This window comes from Nycticebus coucang, chromosome 9 (assembly GCF_027406575.1).
Source record: "Nycticebus coucang isolate mNycCou1 chromosome 9, mNycCou1.pri, whole genome shotgun sequence".
Taxonomy (NCBI): domain Eukaryota; kingdom Metazoa; phylum Chordata; class Mammalia; order Primates; family Lorisidae; genus Nycticebus; species Nycticebus coucang.
In genome coordinates, this window is record NC_069788.1 from 81,011,952 (window position 1) to 81,035,062 (window position 23,111).

The 23,111-nt window shown below is 44.2% G+C and overlaps 2 protein-coding genes across 2 annotated transcripts in view; one reads left to right on the plus strand and one right to left on the minus strand.

Annotated features, from left to right (window-relative positions):
- TECPR2 (tectonin beta-propeller repeat containing 2) overlaps positions 1-23,111 on the minus strand; it is a 140,990-nt gene that overhangs the window by 9,647 nt on the left and 108,232 nt on the right. The gene's annotated exons all lie outside the window — the stretch shown is intronic.
- Positions 20,215-20,767, plus strand: LOC128593341 (RING finger protein 11-like). Its single transcript, XM_053601272.1, has 2 exons — positions 20,215-20,337; positions 20,441-20,767. Exons 1-2 carry the CDS (start codon positions 20,215-20,217, stop codon positions 20,765-20,767), a joined length of 450 nt encoding a protein of 149 aa, XP_053457247.1.

Consider the following 23,111-nt stretch of genomic DNA (forward strand, 5'->3'; position numbering starts at 1 on the left):
TCAGTGGGAAATAGCACAGGATATTGGGAACAGAGAATTCTGCTCTGCATGTTTACTTAAAATAAACAATAGGTTCTGCTGTGGTTAACAGATGGCCATACTGTGCCCTGTTCTTGTCACCATAACTTGATTCATTAGTAGCCTCACTGTACCTTTGCTGTACTTAATGAACTTTTATTTATTTATTTTTTTTTTGGTTTTTGGCCGGGGCTGGGTTTGAACCCGCCACCTCTGGCATATGGGACCGGCGCCCTACTCCTTGAGCCACAGGCGCCGCCCTGAACTTTTATTTATTTATTTTTTTGAGACAGAGCCTCAAGCTGTCACCCTGGTAGAGTGCCATGGCATCACAGCTCACAGCAACCTCCAACTGCTGGGCTCAAGCGATTCTCCTGCCTCCGCCTCTCAAGTAGCTGGGACTATAGGGACCTGCCACAATGCCCGGCTATTTTTTGGTTGCAACTGTCGTTGTTGTTTGGAGGGCCCGGGCTGGATTTGAACCCGCAAGCTCAGGTGTATGTGCTTGGTGCCTTAGCCACTTGAGTCACAGGCACTGAGCCTCTTTTTTTTTTTTGAGACAGAGTCTCAAACTGTCAACCTTAGTAGAGTGCTGTGGCATCAACCTCCAACTCTTGGGCTTAAGTGATTCTCTTGCCTCAGCCTCCCAAGTAGCTGGGACTCCAGGTGCCCATGACAACACCCAGCTATTTTTTGGTTATAATTGTCATTGTGGTTTGGCAGGCCCAGGCTGGATTCGAACCTTCCAGCTCCAGTGTACGTGGCTGGCACCCTAGGCGCGGAGCTACAGGTGCCAAGCTGAACTCAGATCTTTTTTAAAATCTGTCACCTTTGGATTTGCTTTTCTGTTTTGACTAGTGTTTATTTTTTCAGATGTACCATTATAGTAAATGACTCCACCAAAATAGTGTATGTTCTTCTTGGGCCTGTTCTGAAGGCACAGAGAACTTCTGCCTGAGTCTGGTGCCTTCTGGTTATCAGCTGTGTGTAATAGCAGCTCACTGTCTTTATGTCTATACCAGAAAGTCTAGGGCTAAATAAATCCTTATTTATTTATTTATTTATTTATTTCTTTGAGACAGAGCCTCAAGCTGTCGCCCTGGGTAGAATGCTGTGGCATTAAGCTCACAGCAACCTCCAACTCCTGGGCTCAAGCAATTCTCCTGCCTCCACCTCCCAAGTAGCTGGGATTATAGGCACCTGCCACAATGCCCGGCTATTGTTTTGGTTGCAGCCGTCATTGTTATTTGGTGGGCCCGGGCTGGATTCGGATTCGAACCTGCCAGCTCAGGTGTATGTGGCTGGCGCCTTAGTCGCTTGAGCCACAGACACCAAGCCTATTTATTTTTTTGAGACAGAGCCTCAAGCTATTGCTCTGGGTAGAGTGATGTGGCATCACAGCTCACAGCAACCTCCAACACCTGGGCTTAAGTGATTCTCCTGTCTCCAGCTCCCAAGTAGCTGGGACTACAGGCACCCGCCAAAACGCCGGCTATTTTTTGGTTCCAGCCGTCATTGTTGTTTCGTGGGCTCAGGCTGGATTTGAACCCACCAGCTCAGGTGTATGTGGCTGGCACCTTAGCCGCTTGAGCCACAGGCACCGAGCCAATAAACCCTTATTTAAACAGAGGAAACCCAAACATACTCAAAGGCTTTCAGGCACAGCAGGCATCACTCAGGGCCACATACTGTATGACTCCATTTTACAAAATGTCCAGAAGAGGAAAAACCTTAGAGAAAGTGTGGCCAGGGTCTGGGGAGGGAAGAATGGGAAGTAGAGGGTTTTTGGAAGATGAAAATCTTCTGGAACTAGATAGTAAAGATGGTTGCACAATAATGTCAATGTACTAAGTGGAACTAATGGCAATTTTTTTTTTTTTTTTTGAGACAGAGTCTCACTTGGTCACCCTTGGTAGAGTGCCATAGCATCATAGCTCACAGCAAACTCTTGGGCTCAAGAGATTCTCTTGCCTCAGCCGCCGAAGTAGCTGGGACTATAGGCGCCCACCACAATGCCTGGCTATTTTTAGAGGCAGGGTCTCGCTCTGGCTCAGGCTGATCTCGAACCTGTGAGCTCAGGCAATCCACCTGCTGGGATTACAGGTATGAGCCACTGCGCCCAGCCTACTAATGGCAAATTTTATGTGTATTTTGTCACAATTTTAAAATAAATAAATAAGCCTTGGTGGTTGTGATGGTACTATAGTTTTGCAGTTACCATTGTGGGGAACTGGTAAAGGGTACTCTGGATCTCTATTATAGCTTTCTTTTTTTTTTTTTTTTTTGAGACAAGAGTCTCATTCTGTCGCCTTCAGGAGAGTGCCGTGGCATCACAGCTCACAGCAACCTCCAACTCTTCGGCTTAAGCAATTCTCTTGCCTCAGCCTTCCCAAGTAGCTGAGACTATAGGCACCCGCCACAACATCCAGCTATTTTTTTGTTGTAGTTACCACTGCTATTTTAGCTGGCCAGGGCCAGGTTCAAACCTGCCACCCTCGGTATACGGGGCTGGCGCCCTACCCACTGAGCCACAGGCCAAGGATCTCTATTATATCTTATATGTGCTGAGAATCTACAGTTAACTTAATAAAAAATCTCAATTAATAAAAGAAATTTGGGCTCAGTGCTTATACCTCAGGAACCATATACATCAGGGCTGGCAGGTTCAAACCTGGCCTGGGCCTGCCAAACGACAATGATAATTACAATCAAAAAATAGCCGGGTGTTGTGGCAGGTGCCTATAGTCCCAGCTATTTGGGAGGCTGAGGCAAGAGAATTGCTTATGCCCAAGAGTTTGAGGTTGTTGTGAGCTGTGACGTCACCACACTCTACTGAGGTCAACATACTGAGACTCTGTCTCATAAAAAAAAAAGAAATTTGGTTTATCATATCCAAAATTTTGCCTTATTCATATTCAAAATTTCATAAAAATGGGCCAGGCATGGTGGCTCACGCCTGTAGTTCCAGTGCTGTGAGAGGCCGAGGCGGGTGGATTGCCTGAGCTCAGAGGTTCGAGACCAGTGTGAGTAGCAGTGAGCCAGAGTAAGACCCCGTCTCTACTAACATCAAAAACAGCCGGACGTTGTGGGCATCTGGGGAGGCAACAGGAAAGAGCATCGCCAGAGGAAGAAGAAAATGAACAAAAACCGAAGAAGTATGAACAAGCAAACTGAAATTAAAAAAAAAAAAAAAAACAACAATAAAATTTCATGAAAATGAAAAAAGAAATGCAATTTGTAGAATGGAGTAAATAGAGAATTTAAGATTTAAAACATATATAAAGCACTTGAATGCTTTGCATACAGGCACTTAGCAGTCATAAATTTATACTGTTACAAATAAAGACACTTTTGCTGTAAAAAAAAAAAAAAAAAAAAAAAAAAAAAAAGATTTAAAACAGACCAGGCATGGTGGCTCTTGCCTGTAATCTTTTTTTTTTGTGTGTGTGTTTTTTGGCCGGGGCTGGGTTTGAACCCGCCACCTCCGGCATATGGGACCGGCGCCCTACTCCTTGAGCCACAGGCGCCGCCCTCTTGCCTGTAATCTTAACATCTGCCAGGGCTACAAGACTCTGTCTCAGGTAAAGAAAATAGAAATAATTTGGAAATATTAAAAAATTATGTAAAGTCTTGTTAAGCCGAGAGAGAGAGAACAAACGTGTGTGTTCTGTGCATGTGGAAGTGAGCAGGCAGGCACATATGTGCTTATTTTTCTTTTTTTTAGAGACAAAGTCTCACTTTGTCATCCTTTGGTAGAGAGCTGTGGTGTCACAGCTCACAGCAACTTCCAGCTCTTGGGCTCAGGCGATTCTCTTGCCTCAGCCTCCCGAGTAGCTGGGACTACAGGTGCCCACCATAGTACTCAGCTATTTCTTGTTGCAGTTTGGCTGGGGCCGGGTTCAAACCCGCCACCCTCAGTATATGGGGCCAGCACCCTACTCACTGAGCCACAGGTGCCGCCTGTATGTGCTTACTTTTAAGTGTCCTTTAAACATGGGTTATAGGTTGGGTGAGGGGGAGGAAGCCATGCCCCCTTTCTGGGAGAGTCCAGTGATTTAATTCCAGCCATTGATGTGCTTGGATATTTATAGATCAAAGGATCTATAAATAGATAGATTTATTTATAGAAATAAATAAATCTCAAGGCTATAAGATTTCTCTTAAAAAAAGACCTCATGAGGGAAAAAGCCAAGCTGCTATCCCATGTTCTCAAAAGGCAAAAATTCAGGCAGTGCCTATAGCTCAGTGGGTAGGGCACCGGCCACATACATGGAGGCTGGCGGGTTTGAACCCAGCCTGGGCCAGCTAAAGCAACAATGACAACTGTAATAACAACAACAACAAAAAATAGTGGGGCATTGTGGTGGGTGCCTGTAGTCCAGCTACTTGGGAAGCTGAGGCAAGAGAACCACTTAAGTCCAAGAGTTTGAGGTTGCTGTGAGCTATGATGCCACAGCACTCTACCAAGGATGACATAGTGAGATTGTATCAAAAAAAAAAGTCTCAGTGTCTGTGGTTCAAGCGACTAAGGTGCCACTCCTGAGCTGGTATGTTCAAATCCAGCCCGGGCCCGCCAAACAACAATGACGGCTGCAACAAAAAATAGCCGGGTGTTGTGGCAGGTGCCTGTAGTCTCAGCTACTTGGAAGGTGGAGATAGGAGAACTGCTTGAGCCCAGAAGTTGGAGGTTGCTGTGAGCTGTGATGTCACAGCACTCCTCCCGGGGTGGCAGCTTGAGGCTCTGTCTCAAAAACAAACAAAAATAAATTAAAAAAAGGCAAAAACTCTAGGAACATAACTAATTATTATTGACAAGACTGTATGTTCTGGGGCTGGTGAGGTGGCTCAAGGAGTAGGATGCCAGCCCCATATACTGGAGGTGGCAGGTTCAAACCCGGCCCTGACCAAAAATAAAAAAAATAAATTAAAAAAAAAAAAAAGAATGTATGTTCTTTATTTTTGACCACCAGTAGTACAGGATAAACCACTGCATTATTTTGTTCTATTATCAACATACTCTCTAGGTCAGTGGTTCTCAACCTTCCTAATTAACGTGTTGTTACAAATGGAAAAAAGGGGTTGTGACCCACAGGTTAAGAATCGCTGCTTCTAGACAGAATTTATTGAGACCCTGACTAGACACAAGAGTTCAAGTTAAGATATGAAGTTTTCATGTCACAGACTATTCCCAAAGTGCAGAGGAGGGCCCTGCTGTTGTGTACACACACCTGCCGCCCTCAGTGAGTGTTCTCAAATTAAGAAATTTATCTTGGTGATCACATGCAGTGAAAATGCTGTGTCATTTAGATAACATGAGCTATAAACATGACAAGTTGTTTCCTGGGATCAAGGCAAATTTGTTTTTGAGTCAATGGACAATAGACTTGTTAATTATGACTCCAATGCCTCTTCTGGTATATTTGCCCAAGAGGAATTTGTCTGACTACAGCCACTAAGCCACTAGACTAACGTGATCAGACCACACACTCCTTGGGGAAATGAGTCTGGTAACTGCAGATGCTGGAAGACTACAGCGAGGGTTCCACTGCTACTCACCTCCAGGACATGCACTGGCACCTTCACTAGTGGAAAAGTGCACAGACCGGAAGTCATCCCAGTCCAACTCACCCTGTGATTTTCACTAGCATGCACTTTCTCTCCATTTTTACCAGACTGCAAGCTCCATGAGGACAGGACTACACCTGCCTCCTCCCATGCACACACAGTGCCTGGTGCACAGTAGGACCTTTACCTGCTCAGTGACTAACGGACCCACAGGAAGCCCCGCAGTGTGTTCTGGCTGAACCTCTCTGGAGACCTCCCAACTGGTCTCCCCATGCTGAACCACCCTCCCTGGCTGCCAACATCCTTGTCATCTGCCCCAGGCATCTGGCTGCCCTACCTACCAGCCCAAGGGCTCCCCATCTAGGTGTCACTACCCTCCACACTGCCCTCAGTTTAGGCTGGGGGGCTCACAGGGGACCAACCACACTTCTCATTTTCATCACTCTTGAAGCTCCAAGTGTTGTGGCTTTCCACAGAGTCACTGCTTGAGAAATATGAAAGAAATTGGCAAACTAGAGGATAGCAAGGCCCGGTAACTCCAAAACAGTAACTTGGAGAAAAAGGAGACTATAACAGGCTCAAGAGAAAACAATGCCTCTTACTAACAAAAACTCTTTTCAAGGGTTCACAGAGACCATTTTGGGCTGAAAGGGACCTGGGAGACCAGCTAAGCCCGACTCTTTCACATTCTGGGTAAGGGAAGGGATGTGCAGGGCCAGGGTTGAGTCTAGAATGTAGGTAGCTGGGGCACAGGCTAGAGTACTTCAAACTAGATGCAGCTGAGTTTTTATCATAAGGCAGTGGTTCTCAACCTTCCTAATGCCGCAATGTATTTTCATTGTGAAAAAGGGATCACAACCCACAGGTTGAGAACCGCTGTCAGAAGGAGCTTCAACATGCATGTGCACACATGTGCACACACTCACACAAGTACTCACACATTTCCCTCAGCCAGAATGTGTGTAAACAGAGGCTGAAAGAAAAAAACATTGAAAATTTCACAGCTGAAGGAACTGTTTGTTAGAGACAAATCATTTTGGTAAGGACCTTACGGTATCTGACCTTGGATAGAATTTAGCAGGCATATTTTGGAAACATTAAGGAGGACTGACGAGACAGCCTGCTTGGCAGCACCAAGAGTCACCTGGGCAAGACGCCTTCAGGAAATACCCTAACTCAGATGAGTAGTGATTATCAAAGTGACATGTTGTGCCTTCTACATCACGTTTACTCTGTCCTCCAAAGTTATCTTCCCCCAATCCCTCTATCTCTGTTTTAACATTTAATCCACTTAAAATTTGGCACATCCTGAATTCTGCTTTCCCTTAAGATTCAGGGTCCCCACCACACACCACGCTGCTGCTGTGGGTCAGTAGAGCTCTTAGGAGTCACTGAGGTGTGTGGGTTTGTAGGGTCTTTTGTCACATAACCCTGCGGTGGTTGTACTTTCTTTTATTCTAGTCTATGCCTTCTAATTTCAGATAAGCTTGAAAACCAGAAGCCAATGTTAACAGACCTGTAATTAAAGTAACAGTGGATTCTCAGGGCAAAGGCTGACACACCAGGAGGAGGAAGCAGGAAGCAGGAAGCCAGGTGACCTTGACCTGTGAGGCTCCTGGACTCTGACTCTGGGGGGAGGTGGGTCCTGGCTGCTCAGGGGCCTGCTCTGCTAAGTCCTTGGTCCTCACCAGCCTGACGACCAGCAGTTTTCCAACTGAGGCTTGCATAGCCCAGCTCTGTGGGGCTACCTCAGGGGCCCTGCGGAAGGCATCCCGGAGAGTTTCATGGAAGCAGCTTTGTTGTTACCTGTTGAACACATGTGGCTTAAGTACAAGATTTTATTTGGAGAATAGGTCTCACTGTTAACAATGTTTGAAAACTGGGCCAGGCATGGTGAATCATGCCTGTAATGATAGCACTCTGGAAGGCTGAGGTGGGACGATCACTTGAGCTCAGGAGTTCCAGACCAGCCTGAGCAAGAGCAAGAGCAAGAGCAAGAGCAAGAGCAAGACCCTATCTCTACTAAAAACAGAAAAAATAGCGCAGCCTTGTGGCGGGGACCTGTAGTCTCAGCTACTCAGGAATCTAAGACAGGAGGATCACTTGAGCCAAGAGTTTGAGGATGCTATGACCTAGGCTGACACTAGGGTGCTCTAGCCTGGGGCAACACAGTGAGACTCTTGCCTCAAAAAACAAAACAAAATAAAACTAAACAAACAATGTTTGAAAACTGATGGCCTAGCCAAGTAGGGGTCCAGATGCTGGGTTCTGGACGGAGAGATGCTTCTCTGCTTCTTTCTTCTGGTTGGCGGACTGTGAAGCTAGATCCACTCCCTGGTGACCCCTTCTGCACTGGCTCTAGTGCTTGTGTAGGCCTCTGCATCTGGTCTTTGAAGCACAACTTCAGAGTCCAGCACGAAATGGCATCTGTTAATTGAGGGGGATGTGCTAAAGAAAAACACTCAGAAGTAGGTTTCCTGAGTGGCTGTCACAGTCTGTCATTCCTGAGCAGGGGCTGGCAAAGCCACCTGTGACCTCTCTTCCTGTCCACCCTCCAGATCCTGTCACTGATATGGTCCAGGATGATTACACCCGTGGTCAGTGTTAGGGCTCCCATGCTGCTATGAGACCACAATAGCAGATCCCACAGGCACTGCTGCAGGTACCCTCTGAGAGCTTGTCACCTAGCACTGAGGTCCTGCTCCACTACTGCTTCTATAGGTAGGCTCTGGCACTGGCCTTTTGGTGAGTACAGATTAAGAGGAAAAGGTCTCTGAGATGATCTTTCCCCTCTGCTCCTCCAGGGTCAGGCACCAGTGAGGGCTCCATGTAGCCTCTGTGCTGCTCACAATGTTACTGGGACACATGTATGTCAGGATGGTACTGGCTTCTTTGGGTCTTTGTTTTAACCACTGGGTATGCAGTTGTCAAAGTCTGCACACAGTTGTTAAAGGCCTGCTGCAGAAGTGAGGGCATCCCATCTACACCTATGATTCTTCTCTAGGAATCACAGCCTCCCAGAATGAGAGATAAGGTTAGAGTCCAATATCCTAGAGAAGGAAAATATTTCCTCAGAAGAGATTTTGAAGGAGAAGAGAGCTCAAAACCAATTAACAGGGATCAAACGGAGATAGAGGGGAAAAAGGCAACATGGAAAAAAATAAAAGGAAGTTCCAAAAAATAATTTAAATTTCTTCAAAATGGAACTGGTTCTGTCTGACACCATTCGATATCATTTTTGGAGGTCTTATATTTTTACTGCAGGCAGCACAGTTGTGTTGATCAAACAACTTATCATACAATAGGAAGCCTTACCAACACCTAACTACCACTCAAAGAAGTTTTGAGGATTAACAGAAAACAGTGGATATACTCTAATGATTTATATACCACCAGTACTGAGGAGTTGAAAAGGATGACCTATACCTGTGGTTCTCAGCATTAGATATGTACAAGAGTCACCTGTAAAGCTTTGAAAAAACCAGAGAGGTTTCAGGGCAACGATGACAAAACAAACATGCACATCTACTCTTTTACTCCCTTTTGAACAAAATTATTGTAAGAGAAAGAGTTAAAGAAGAAAAAGAAAAAGAAAAAAGATCAGGGAGGGGCGGCGCCTGTGGCTCAGTCGGTAAGGCGCCAGCCCCATATACTGAGGGTGGCGGGTTCAAACCCGGCCCCGGCCAAACTGCAACCAAAAAATAGCCGGGCGTTGTGGCGGGCGCCTGTAGTCCCAGCTACTCGGGAGGCTGAGGCAAGAGAATGGCTTGGGCCCAGGAGTTGGAGGTTGCTGTGAGCTGTGTGAGGCCACGGCACTCTACGGAGGGCCATAAAGTGAGACTCTGTCTCTACAAAAAAAAAAAAAAAAAAGATTAGGGAGATTGAGAGGAGGAAATAGCCATACAATTTTGGAAGCTGGAAGGTAGATAGAAAGCAGTAAGGACTTAGCAGGCTCCAGAAGGGTGAAAGTAGCTGGGAGTGGGGGGTCTTTAGCCCAGCAGCCCAGTCACATTGCTCTCAGGGCTTCCAATCAGCCGTTTTGTGCCTCACTCTTAAAACGAGGGATGCTGACATTGAAAGAAAGCCTCTGTCACAGAAAAGACAAAATAGGGCAGCGCCCGTAGCTCAGTGGGTAGGGTGCTGACCACATGCACTGAGGCTGGTGGGTGTGAACCTGGCGCGGGCCAGCTAAAACAACGACAACTGCAACAATACAAAAAAGATGGGTGTTGTGGTGGGCACCTATAGTCCCAGCTACTTGGGAGGCTGAGGCAAGAGAATCATTTGAGCCCAAGAATTTGAGGTTGCTGTGAACTGTGATGCCATAGCACTCTACCCAGGGTGACAGCTTGAGAATCTGTCTCAAAAAAAAGAAAAGAAAAGAAAAAAGAAAAGACAAAATAAATGGACAGAAACCAGGCAACTCAGAGGACATGGAAACCATGCAGAAAGAAGAAACTCTAAAAACATCCTCGAGGAGACAAGAGAAGACTCCACAACCATAAAACAACAATCAGAACTTTCAGAAATTAAAAATATGATCATGGAAATAATCTGATAGGATTGGGGGAATGAAGTTAAAAATGTCTTTTAGAAAGTAGGATAAAAGCATAAATAGAATAGAAGAGAAAAGATAAGAAAAGCAGAGGCTAGTTTAGGAAGTCTACAACACAAAAGGAAATATTCCAGCAAGAGCATACAGAAAACAAGAGGGTCAGAGATATAATGGGGTCACCAGCAGAGTGATAGGATATTTTCCAGAACAAAGGACACAAGTTCCCAGCAGAAAGGATGAAAGAGGCCCTCACCAAGGCATATCACTATATATCTGTTCTTAGAACACTGGGAACAAAAAGATCTTACAAACTCTTAGAGAGAAAAAAATGGGTTGAATATCAAGGATCAGGCATCAGAATGGCCTTAGGCTTTTTAATAGCAATACTGGAAGTCAGGAGATGGTGGAAGAAGACCTTCCAACTTCTAAAGGAAAACGATTTCCAACCTAGACTGCTATAGCCAGCCAAGGTCAAGGGTAAACACAGATGAAAGAAGTTCACTCACCCCAAACCCATCCTCAGACTGGAGGATAAACTCCATCAAAACCAAGGAAAGAGGAAAACCAGGCGTCCAGGAAAGAAAGGCTCCACCACAAAAAGCTGACCCTAGGAAAGAAAGGCTCTACTACAAATAGCTGGACCCCAGGCAGAGGGACAGCAAGCCAACCTAGTGCCAGCCAACAGGGTCCAGTAAAGATCCTGATGAGATGGAGATGGGATCTGACATGTCCAAATGAAGGGGGAGGAGATTGAGACAGAGATTGGGGTTGAACATGTAATATTGCCCCAGATGACAAACAAGACGGTCATCAAGTCCAGGGAAAATAAAGTCACACAGGTGTGGCTGATCTCCTGCCCCAGCTTTGCAGAGCCCCTCCTCACAGCATAGCCATGCTGGGTAAGCTGTAGCTATGGGAGGGTGGGTGTGTGGTGCTGACAGGGTAAGGTGATGTGAGAGCTTTGTACCCTTCTCTTCCAGTGAAGAGTCAATCAAAAACACTTAGGGCTAGAAGGATCAACAATGGCTCCCAAAGAAGTTATTCACAGATATATAGCTGAAAGAACTGCTAGTTCTTTAGAGACAAGTGGGTAGGAGACACTTCTTTACACCTTATAGATCCAGCTGACTTGTCAACCTACAGTATTACTGTGATTAAAAATAAAAACCAACCAAAATGTCCAGGCCCCACCCCAGACCTGCTAAATTCGTACCTTCAGGGAAGGGGACAAGACCTGGACATTGTTATAAATAACCTCCTCAGATGGTCTTAATATGGATCTGACCCTTCAGTTTACTGATAGGAAAATGAAGGGGCAGTGATTTTAGGGAACAATCCCAAGGTCACTTGGTCTCACATACAAAAAAGAAAATACACATACTGGTTCAAGTTCTGCTCCCCATGGGAACAGTCCTGGCTGGCAGGGCCCTGGTGTGTAGCTGATGCCCTACCGCAGAGGTGGCCACATCCCATCTTCCCACTGCTCTGTCTAAGGCACCTACATCCAGACCAGCTGGAAGGAATCTCTTGTGGCATCATGGATAGAAGCAACGCTGAGGCCTAACCAGGGTGACCAACAGTGCCAAAAGGCACATATACAGGTGACTGGTCCAGTCACTGAGGGAGATTAATGAGATTACAGTATGGATCAGTTTCCCTTGCTAAAAAACATTCTATGTCAGGTTCCCCACATCTACTCCATCCCAGCCTCAAATCTCACAGATGTCTACCACTGATACAGCAATCTAGGCCAAAAAATTTCCATGGTTCACTACAGACCTTTGTCACTTGGATCCTGCCAAGCCCTACTGAAGAGTCTTCACTGACACCTACTACCTGTGGAACTGACCACAGAGTCTTCAGGCCAAGAGTCAAGGTCTTCTAAAGATGACGCAAAGGATATCTTGAATCTTTGCTTGCCTACAATATCCTTTCTGCATCCTGTCATTCCAGAGGTTTGCTACCAGGATTTATTTAGTATTCAGAGGCAGGAGAAGCTCATGTTTCCCAGTGCTCAGGAGGGTCCCAACAATGGACTGTCTTGTCTAAACCACAAGAGAACTGTACTTTTCCTAACTAAGGAACACTGGGCCAGACTTGCTAGACACTGAAAATGCTTACTGAGTTCAAACATTAGCCTGTCCACAGAAACTAGAGTTGGGTCCCTTAGCACCTGTATTTCTTTTCTTCCATAACCTCCTGCTCCCTCTTCTTTTGGTTATTTATCTTAATTCCAGAGATAGCTTCACTCTTTTCTGTTCCTTCTGCAACAGTTGACACAATGTAGGGAACCCTACCATGTTCATTTAATTTTATTTTACAGTTTGATAAATATTAAAAACAGCTCTACAGAAGTACAACTGACATATATTATACTGCAGGCATTTAAGGTACACAATTCAATGAGCTCGGAGATATGCATCTGCTCATGAAGCCATTGACACATTGCCCCTGGAAATCTCTCCATGCCCCCTCCAACCAATCCCCAAGCAACTATTGATCTGAGTTGGCATTTTCTAAAATTTTTTATTTTATTTTTTTTGAGACAGAGTCTCACTATGTCACCCTTGACAGAGTGCCGTAGCGTCACAGCACATAGCAACCTCAAACTCTTGGAAGATTCTCTTGCCTCAGCCTTCCAAGTAGCTGGGACTACAGGTGCCCACCACAGCGCCCAGCTATTTTTTGTTTGCAGTTGTCATTGTTTAGCTGGGCTGGCCTGGGTTTGAACCCGCCAGCCTCGCTGCATGTGGCCGGCGACGTAACCACTGTGCTACAGGTGCTAGGCCTCTAAAATTTTAAATAAATAAAATTTGTCAACAAATTTAGACAATTTTCAGCTGTATTTCTTCTTTTTTTCCCTGTCATTCTCCTTTTTTCCTTTAGGACTTTGATTTCATTTATACGAGGCTACTTGAGGTGGTCCAATGTTGCGCTAATACTCTGAATGCTTCTCAGTCTTTTTTCTCTCTGTGCTTCAATCTGGATAGGTTTCATACAGCTAGGTCTTCAAGCTCACTAATCTTTTCTTTTTTTTTTTTTTTTGTAGAGACAGAGTCTCACTGTACCGCCCTTGGTAGAGTGCCGTGGCGTCACACGGCTCACAGCAACCTCTAACTCTCGGGCTTACGTGATTCTCTTGCCTCAGCCTCCCGAGTAGCTGGGACTACAGGATCTTTTCTTCTGCAATGTCTACTCTACCATAAATCTTATCCAGTATATTTTTCAGATCAAGATTTTGTCATTTTTATCCCTAGAAGCTTGAGTTTCTAATATACTCCATTTTTCTACTTAAAATACTCAATCTTTCTCCTAGCTTTTTTTTTTTTTTTTTTTGAGACAGAGTCTCACTGTGTCACCCTTGGTAGAGTGTCATGTTGTCATAGCTCACAGCAACCTCAAACTCTTGGGCCCAAGTGATTTACATGCTCAGCCTCTCAAATAGCTGGGACTACAGATACCTGCCACACTGCCCAGCTATTTTTAGAGATGGGGTCTTGCTCTGGCTCAGGCTGGTCTCGAACTTGTGAGCTAAGGCCATTTACCTGCCTCGGCCTCCCAGAGTGCTAGGATTACAGGTATGGGCCATTGTGCCCGTTTTTCCTAGCTGCTGTTTCTTCTTCTTCATCTTTTTCTTTTTTTTCAGTTTTTGGCTGGGGCTGGGTTTGAACCCGCCACTCTGGCATATGGGGCCGGTGCCCTACCCCTTTGAGCCATAGGTGCCGCCCCACTTTTTTTTATTTTTTATTTTTATTGTTGGGGATTCATTGAGGGTACAAAGAACCAGGTTCCACTGATTGCATTTGTTACCTCTTATAATTGTGTCCTCTTATAATTGTGTCCCGTCCCCATCTCTTAGTTTCTTGAACACATAAAATAACAACTATTTTCATGTCATGTCTAAATTTCACCATCTGAGTTATTTCTGGATCGGTTTCTATCACTAGAGTATTTCCCCTCCTTCACTGGAGGTCATATTTTCCTGCCTAGTAAATTTCGATTGGATACCAATGTGAATTTTACCTTGTTGGTGTTGAATATTTTTGTAATTTATAAATATTCTTGAGCTTTGTTCTAAGATGTTGTTCACTAGGAATAGTGTGATCTTTTAGAGTCTTGCTTTTAAACTTTGGCAGGCAGGACCAGAGCTGCATTTAGTATAAGGCTAATTTTGTTTCATAACTGAGGCAAAATGCTCCTGAGTATATATGGTCCAGTTATGGCTAGAAGGAGCTGCCCAACAGAAGACCTCCTGGCTGGTCACTGTGTCACAGACTTCTTCCTCAAACATGGTCTAATCAGGCTACCTGGACTGGTCTTCAGTGGTCCCATAGCAGAAACAAGATAGCAATGCCAGGCGTTAGCCCAGGTTTGCTGGTTCGGCCCCTCCTGCACCCTGGGAAAGGGTGCCTTCTTGCCAGTGTCCATGCCTCATGCTCCCTCTACTTAGAATGTCCTCTGTCCTGCCTGCCTGCCACCCTCCTACTCACCTCTTGAGTTCCTACACCATTACCACCATTATCAGCTCTTGTAAGAGCCTGCTGAGCTTAAGACCCCAATAGCACATCCCCCTCACTGCCAGTTCCGACAAGACTCTGCTCACAGCTCTAGAAAGACAAAGGCCAGAATTTCTGCTTTAAGAGCCCAGTAGTCTGTGTCTCCATTGGAGTCGGTGAATGGCACCTGGATGGGACTACTCTTGCAACACTGCTCTGCACACCATGGGCCTTGAGGACAAGGGGCTGAGGAGTCCTGGCAAGACCACTGACTACACTGAGGCCAGGGACTTGTTTTCTCCAGGTTGTGCTTCTCTCACCTATAGAAGGCAGTGGCTAAGTTGTATGTTTCCCAAAATCTCCTTATAGCTCTAAAATTATTTGTGTGGGGTGGAAGAAGAGGGGAGGACGACTTACAGGGGTTCAGATTTTTATGGGGTGGGAGGGTCCAAAGAGGTCCCCTAGAGCAGACAGGTGCACAATGACCCACAAAAAAATAGGCCCTTTGTGAAAGAGACATATTATTCTCCCTGATTATAAAAAAGTTTCCAGCCCATTATTGGGGGGGGAGGATATGGAAAAGAGACATGAGTATTGTAACAACTCATAATCCCTTGATTTAAAATCATAATTTTTGTTGTAGTTTCTTCTAGGTTTCTAGTGGGATCTTACTGTTTTATTTTGTAAAATTGAAACCATACCACAGATACCATTTCAGAGGATACTGAGAGCAAAATAGAAACGGATAGCACTCAGTGGGTACATTTGAAGACACAGGCAGGGTTCTGGATGTTGCACACCCTGGTAGCAGCTGGGAGGGCACCTCCTTTCTTCCCATGAGGAGGCCAAGCACAGAAAGCCTCAGGGCAAGGTCTGCTAAGTGGCAAAGGCTGGCTTGAGAGCCACTAATCCACTTGAACGGCTCTCCATATCCATATCCTCCAGACACGATTTTAAATGGCCTTTCAGAGTCCATCCTCAATTATTTATAGTATCTGTAATTGTGAGGCCGGGCGCAATGGCTCATGCCTGTAATCCTAGCACTCTGGAAAGTCAAGGGGGGGTGGATTGCTTGAGCTCAGGAGTTCAAGACCAACCTGAGCAACAGTGATATTCTGTCTCAACTAAAAACTAGAAAAATTGGCTGAGCATTGTGGTGGGTGCTTGTAGGTCCAGCTACTCGGGACGCTGAGGCAGGAGGATCCCTTGACCCCAGGAGTTTGAGATTGCTGTGAACTAGGTTGACACCATGGCACTATACCTGGGGATAAGAGTGAGGCTCTGTCTCAAAAAAAAAAAAAAAAAAAAAATCTGTAAATACAAAATATCTGTAATTGTAATGATTTGCAAAGGGGACTTTTTACCACAAGAGCCAGGTGTCACATCTATTCTTACCACATACAATTTCACTGTATGACTATTGCAGAATCACATTTCACTATTATAAATAATATAACAATGGATAGTTTGGGGGACATTCCTGGTTATTTTCTACTAAGATTGATTCTTAGTAAATTGCTCAGAATTAAGAACTATTTATTCCACAAGTTCATTATAATACAATTAGAAAATAGATGTCAACTAAAGGGAGAAAAAAACCCCAGCCATAACAGCACCACCCAATATAACTACTTTAACATTTGCTATATATATTTATAGACTTTTTCAACATATATATAAGATTTTTTTACAGCAAATTGGAATCATATCAAATATGCTGCTTGTAACTGGTGCTTTTACTTAGCATATTATGAACATCTCTCCATGGGAATAAAAACTCTCTGTGGGCTGGGCACCTGTAGCTCAGCTGTTAGGGCACCAACCACATGCACTGGGGCTGGTGGGTTTGAACCCAGCCCAGGCCTGCTAAACAAACAAACAAACAAAAAATAGCTGGGTGTTGTGGTCCCAGCTACTAGGGAGGTTGAGGCAAAAGAATCGCTTGAGCCCAAGAGTTTGAGGTTGCTGTGAGCTATGATAAAACTGCACTCTACAGAGGGCAACGAAGTGAGACTCTGTCTCAATAAAAAAAAAAAATAATAAAATAAAAGCTCTCTGTGAAGTAATGCATAAAAGTTATAGAGTATTTAACAAAAGAAAAATACCATAATTTAACCTCCACACCTTCATAGTAAATCCTTGGTAACATACCCCTTAAGGATCAAGAGACTTTCTAGACCCTAACAGTATAATTAGTAACTTTTTTTCTTTCTCTTGAAAAGTGAAAGGGGGGACTCTTGCTCAGCGCCTGTACACAGTGGTTATGGTGCCAGCCACATACATTGAGGCTGGCAGGTTTGAACCTGGCCCGGGCCAGCTAAAATAAGAATGACAACTGCAACGAAAAAATAGACAGGTGTTGTGGCAGACACCTGTAGTCCCAGCTACTTGGAAGTCTTAGGCAAGAGACTCAATTAAGCCCAAGAGTTTGAGGTTGCTGTGAGCCTTGACACCAAGGCACTCTACCCAGGGCAACGTAGTAAGACTCTGTCTCAAAAAAAAAAAAAAAAAAAAAAAAAAAGGTGGGGACTCTCCAATAGCATTTCTGTCTTCTGCAGTGGCACATGAAACTCTGTAGTGCCTGTCACAGAAGAAAGCAGCTTCACTGCTGCAAGGAGGATGCAGTGTGTGGGGTAACTTCTTTGTGAAATGTGTGTCCAGAAATGAGGCCGACTTGCTATTTAGTGTTATGGGGATTTTTCTGAGACAGTCTTGCTCTGTTGCCCAGGCTAGAGTGCTGTGGCATCAGCCTAGCTCTCAGCAACTTCAAACTCCTGGGCTTAAGCAATCCTCCTGTCCTAGCCTGAGTAGCTAGGACTACAGGCATCTTATAGCACGCCCAGCTAATTTTTCTATTTTTAGTATAAACAGGGTCTCACTCTTTTTTTTTTTTGTAGAGACAGAGTCTCACTTTATGGCCCTCGGTAGAGTGCCATGGCATCACACGGCTCACAGCAACCTCAAACTCCTGGGCTTAAGCGATTCTCTTGCCTCAGCCTCCTGAGTAGCTGGGACTACAGGCGCCCGCCACAACCCCCAGCTATTTTTTGGTTGCAGTTCAGTCAGGGCTGGGTTTGAACCTGCCGCCCTTGGTTTATGGGGCCGGCGCCTTACCAACTGAGCCACAGGCGCCGCCCGACAGGGTCTCACTCTTAATCAAGCTGGTCTGGAACTCTTGAGCTCAAGAGATACTCCTTTCTCAGCTTCCCAGAGTACTAGGATTATAGGAGTGAGCCACTGTCAGGCCTATTTAGTGTTTTTCATCAGGAAATGGAGATAGATTTAACCCCCAAATGAGGAAAGAAAGCTCTAAGTATACCCATGGCCCAGCATATTTATTTTAGAGGGAATAAAGCCTAAAACTCTTAGAGGCAGGCACTTAGTTGTACCTACAGAGCTTGGCTTTGGGTTGTGGGTGCCCCCTTCCCTGGCTGTCTTTGTCCCATGGTGAGTGGGCTCCCAGCTGGGTGGGAACATGGCTGCTCAGACATCTGAAGTAATCCCACCTTCACCAGAAGGGTGAATGAAGGAAGAACATCAAGTACTGCTCAGCACTGTCTAAAAACAGGAGTAAAGGGAAGCAAACTCCTTTCCTTGGCTTCTGTCCTGATGATTCAACGAAAGGCTTAGCTCAGGTGGTGGTGGGGGTCTTCTCTCACATGAGTGTTTTTCTTTTTTCGAGACAGAGTCTTACTTTGTCACCCCTGATAGAGTGCTGTGGTGTCACAGCTCCGAGCAGCCTCAGACTCCTGGGCTCAAGTGATTCTCTTGCCTCAGCCTCCCAAGTAGCCGGGATTATAGGTGCTGGCTATTTTTAGAGGTGGGGGGGGGTCTTGTTCTAGCTAACGCTGGTCTTGAACTCACGAGCTCAGGCAATCCACCTGCCTTGGCCTCCTGGAGTGCTGGGATTACAGGTGTGAGCCACCGTGCCCAGGCATTTAGATTAGAAGTTTTTCTAATGAAAGCTTCCTGTTTTTAGGTGTGAACTTTGCTAAAGATCTTGATGTGTAAGGTTCCATCCTGCTACATCCCTGCCTACAGCATCTATGAGGACTGTCAGACAGCACTTTCACAAGCATTATTATCCATCTTTCTTGTTGAGACAGGATCTTGCTTCGTGCACTAGAGTGCAGTAACATTATCATAGCTCACAACTTCAAGCTCCTGAGCTCAAGTGATTCTCCTGCTTCAGCCTCCTGAGTAGCTGGAACAATAGGCATGCATCACTATGCCTGGCTAATTTATTTTCATTTTTATTTTGTAGATGGGGTCAACTTGCTGTGTTGCTCAGGCTGGTCTTGAACTCCTGGCCTTAGGCAATTCCCCTACCCCAGCTTCCCCAAGTGTTAGCATTGCATGGTGCGAGCCACCCATGTCTGGTTTCATCTTAATATTTTATTCTTCCTTATTCAGCTAACTAAAAATACCTCAAGAAACTGAATTTAAAATATATATTTTTCAATGTTAGTTTGGCTATTTGCCAATTATATTAGTCTTGGTTTTCCAAGCTCCTCTTTTCTAGGCAAAGCTGATAATTCAGAGTAAATGATCCTTGCACAACCAAGGGTGCAAGTACATGTGGAACAAAACAGCTGGAAGCAGGGCCCTCTCACCATGTGAGGCAGGAGCAGAGGGGTTAGAACAGAGGGGACTCTGCTCCAGCGAACATATGGGATGCACAGAAGGATAGCCTGAAAGAGAAGGTAGGCTAGACTGGGTGCCAAAGGCTAGTCTCTCACTGCCACTATTCAAGCACATAGGCCCACAGGACACGAACCATTACATTAGCAACTGGGCTAGTTTTGAGGTTTCTCTAAAACGGACAGAAACAGCAAACTACAAACTCCTAAGATGCTACGGACGACTATATTTTCTCCAAATCCTTCCAAATGTTAACAAGTCTGTGAGTCATTTGTTTTGAATAAATTGTTAAAACTTTACCCCAATACTACTATAGGAGGGAGGTTTCATCAGAGAAGAGCACAAGAAATAAAAATAGAGAAGCTGTTGCTAATTTTAAAAGATTTCGGTTGCTTCACTTCATGTACCCTTAGCATCCATTCCCTGCTTCCATTTCTGTTTCAACTGCAAATACATCCTATATACAGACAAAGAAACTGAAGAACAAATGAAATGAAGTACAGGGTGGACATAAAGTTCATGGGTGATTTAAAGTAGTTTAAATTGGCTTGGCGCTTGTAGCTCAAGCGGCTAAGGCACCAGCCATATCCACCAGAGCTGGCGGGTTTGAATTCAGCCCGGGCCTGCCAAACAACAATGACAACAACAACAACAAAAAAAAAATAGCCAGGCGTTGTGGCGGGCGCCTGTAGTCCCAACTACTTGGGAGGCTGAGGCAGGAGAATTGCTTGAGCCCAAGAGTTGGAGGTTGCTGTGAGCTGTGATGTCACAGTACTCTACTCTACTCAGGGGGACAGCTTGAGGCTGTCTCAAAAAATAAAATAGGTTTAAATTTAAAATATTTTAAATCATCCATGAACTTTATGTCCGCCCTGCATAATAGAAAAGATGTCGAAGCAGACAGAATAGTGCACAGATTGTACACTCCAGTCCCAGAAGATGGGGAACTGCCTCAAATCCCCCACCTCGGATGACATCTCCCTGCTTCATGAGTCTCTGTCCCACTGCGCTAGCTTTGGCGAGGAGACCGAGCCAGATCAGGAGCCGCCAACACCATATCAGGTTTAAAAGATGATATAGTGTGAATGAATCTCATACATTATGGTAAATGGAAGGAAGCCAACATAAAGGGTCACATTGCATTTATAGAAAAGATACAAAACAGGAACCAGTGCCAGTTCCAGTCTATCATCCAACACCTAGTCAGACTCGCCTAGCAACCCAGCTGACTGAAGAGGAACAAATTAGGATAGCTCAAAGAATAGGCCTTATCCAGCATCTGCCTAAGGCAGTTTATGACCCTGGAAGAGAAGGATCAGAGAAGATCTGGGAGTGTGTGATCTGTATGATGGACTTGGTTTATGGGGACCCAATTCGATTTCTGCCGTGCATGCACATCTATCACCTGAACTGTATAGATGACTGGTTGACGAGATCCTTCACGTGCCCCTCCTGCACGGAGCCAGTTGATGCAGCACTGCTTTCATCCTAGGAGACTAATTGAGCCAGGGTCTCTCATCTGACTTCAAGTGAACCATCATTTTTGGGTGGTTTTGATCTTTTGTCATTGAGCCCAAAGAGCCAAGAATTAGGAATTAAGATCATGCACAAAAGTTTCCTAAAAATTCCTGGATGGCTGCAGATGTTGGGGGAAAGTATGTGATATTTTAGAAACTTAGTGGGAAAAGTAGGATGGTATTTTTATGTAAAGCCTTGACCCAGTGTTTAAAAATATAATTGTATTTAGATCTTGTTATTGCTCCAGTACATAAGAATTGCGTAAAGTGTTACAGCCGCTGTATATGTTTAAATTGTGTGTGTGTCGAAGATTAGGAAAAGATAGTAGTTATTTTTCCTAAATGAAATAACTTTTTTCTTCCCTCTACCCAAATTCTTTTCTGAAGTTGCTGGCACTTGGGTCAAGGTTTTATTAAAAGATACATTTTGTGGCTCAAAGGAGTAGGTTGCTGGCCCCATATGCTGGAGGTGGCGGGTTCAAGCTCAGCCCTGGCCAAAAAAAAATTGCAAAAGATACATTTTATAACACTGGCACAAAAAAGGTAGTTTTAAGCTTGTTTGAACAGTTCTTTTTTTTCACTGAAAATGGAATTCATTGCCTTAGGTCTTTTTAAATAGTGTATTATTATTGTTGGGGCTGGCTCTATGCTTGAAAACCAGTTTATTTATAACCTGTGTAAGTGCTATATTCCGTTTGCAGTTAGGAAATGCAGAATTCAAAGTGATCTCCTAGCTTGTAAGCAAACTGAGATGCACTATCCCTTTTCTATAAAAAATGAGTTAATGTGTCAAGAAATAAATTCTAGTAAAGTGGAGTTTAAAGATTACCCTTTCCTGTATGTGTTTAATAATTTTGGTTGTTAATATGGTGATAATTGAAAGTCAAGGTAAATTTTAAATATTAAGAATTCTGATTTATCGAGCTTGAATTATGCCACCATGTTTATGTAAAAAATGAAGGTGGCACCATGGTGAAACTTAAGGAAGTTTCAACTGCTTCTCAGTTGTAACAATTTTGGTTTTTTATCTTTCCTGTGACTTCCTTCCCTCTTGTCTTGACCATAGCAAAAGGATATTGCATCTCCCGTTACTGTAGTGCTAAGGTTAGTGAAGTTATAGAAAACACATCTCAGTCTCTGTTTCTTGGAAAGGTATCTATTAAGTCCTTCTAGCTTACTGACAAGACTAAACAGTGAGAATAAAGATAAATGTGTTTCATGTTTTGCACACAAATGCAGAATTTGTATAACCACATGACTTCATAGTTGTGATCTCAAAAAAGAAGGAATTCCTCCTTTGTCTTTTTTTTTCCTTGCAGTTACTGTAAGAATACTTTAAATCTCTAAGCTTCTGAAGTGTTTAGAGGTAGCGATGATTTAGTAAAGATGTAGTAGTAATGTTTTATCCATTTAGCATGTGTTTGTTTTTCCTTATGTACTCAAAGGTGACTTGTCCGGCTCAGTAATATTACAGCTAAAAATCATTCGTTAGCAAAAGGAGAAGCAGTCTCATCCTAACAGAAATCAGAAGTGTTTCTTCTCATTATTTTATACTGAGTTGGATATTTGCCTCTAACCCTTTTCTACATGGCAAAATTTAAGTATCGTGAGAGTTCATCATAATTGCATTAGAGAGGAATTTAGTATGTCATGGTACTTTGTAAAGATTTGACATTCAACTGTAGTATCTGTATGTTGGTTAATTTCCTTATGAACTCCATGATGGAAAGACTTCACAGTGAATTTGAAAGAAATTAGATTATCAGGTTCTGTTAAATTGTTACATGTATCTTGCTTAAATTTCTGTTTATTAATTTATATATACCCAATTACATAAAGCAAATTTGGAGGAAACAAAAAAAAAAAAAGAGGTCAACTGTGATACAAATATGTAAATTCCTGACTTTGCAAATTAATGATCTTCTCTCTCTCTCTCTTTTTTTTGAGACAGAATTTCACTTTATTCCCATTGGCAAAGTGCTATGGCATCACAGCTCACAGCAACCTCAAACCCTTGGGCTAAAGTGATCCTCTTGCCTCAGCCTTCTGAGTACCTGGGACTACAGGTGCCCGCCACAATGCCCCAAATGGGTTCCCACGTGGAACCAGGCCAGGGTCAGTAAAGCTATTTTTTTTAGAGATGGGGGTCTCAAACTCCTGAGCTCAAGCAATCCACCTACCTTGGCCTCTCCAAATTAATGAATTTTCATCTTTCCACTTACTCCTCATCTCATTCTTTTCAGACCCTCAGCAATTAAAGAAATTAACATGTGTAAAGGTCACCATCCTGTGACACATCACCACAGCACTGTGCTCCAC

What these genes read in the sequence shown, in the direction of transcription:
- LOC128593341 (XM_053601272.1), top strand. Translation starts at nt 20,215, where the DNA reads ATGGGGAACTGCCTCAAATCCCCCACCTCGGATGACATCTCCCTGCTT. An exon ending in AGCCGCCAACACCATATCAG is followed by an intron (nt 20,338 to 20,440) that starts GTTTAAAAGATG and finishes GATACAAAACAG; the next exon opens with GAACCAGTGCCAGTTCCAGT.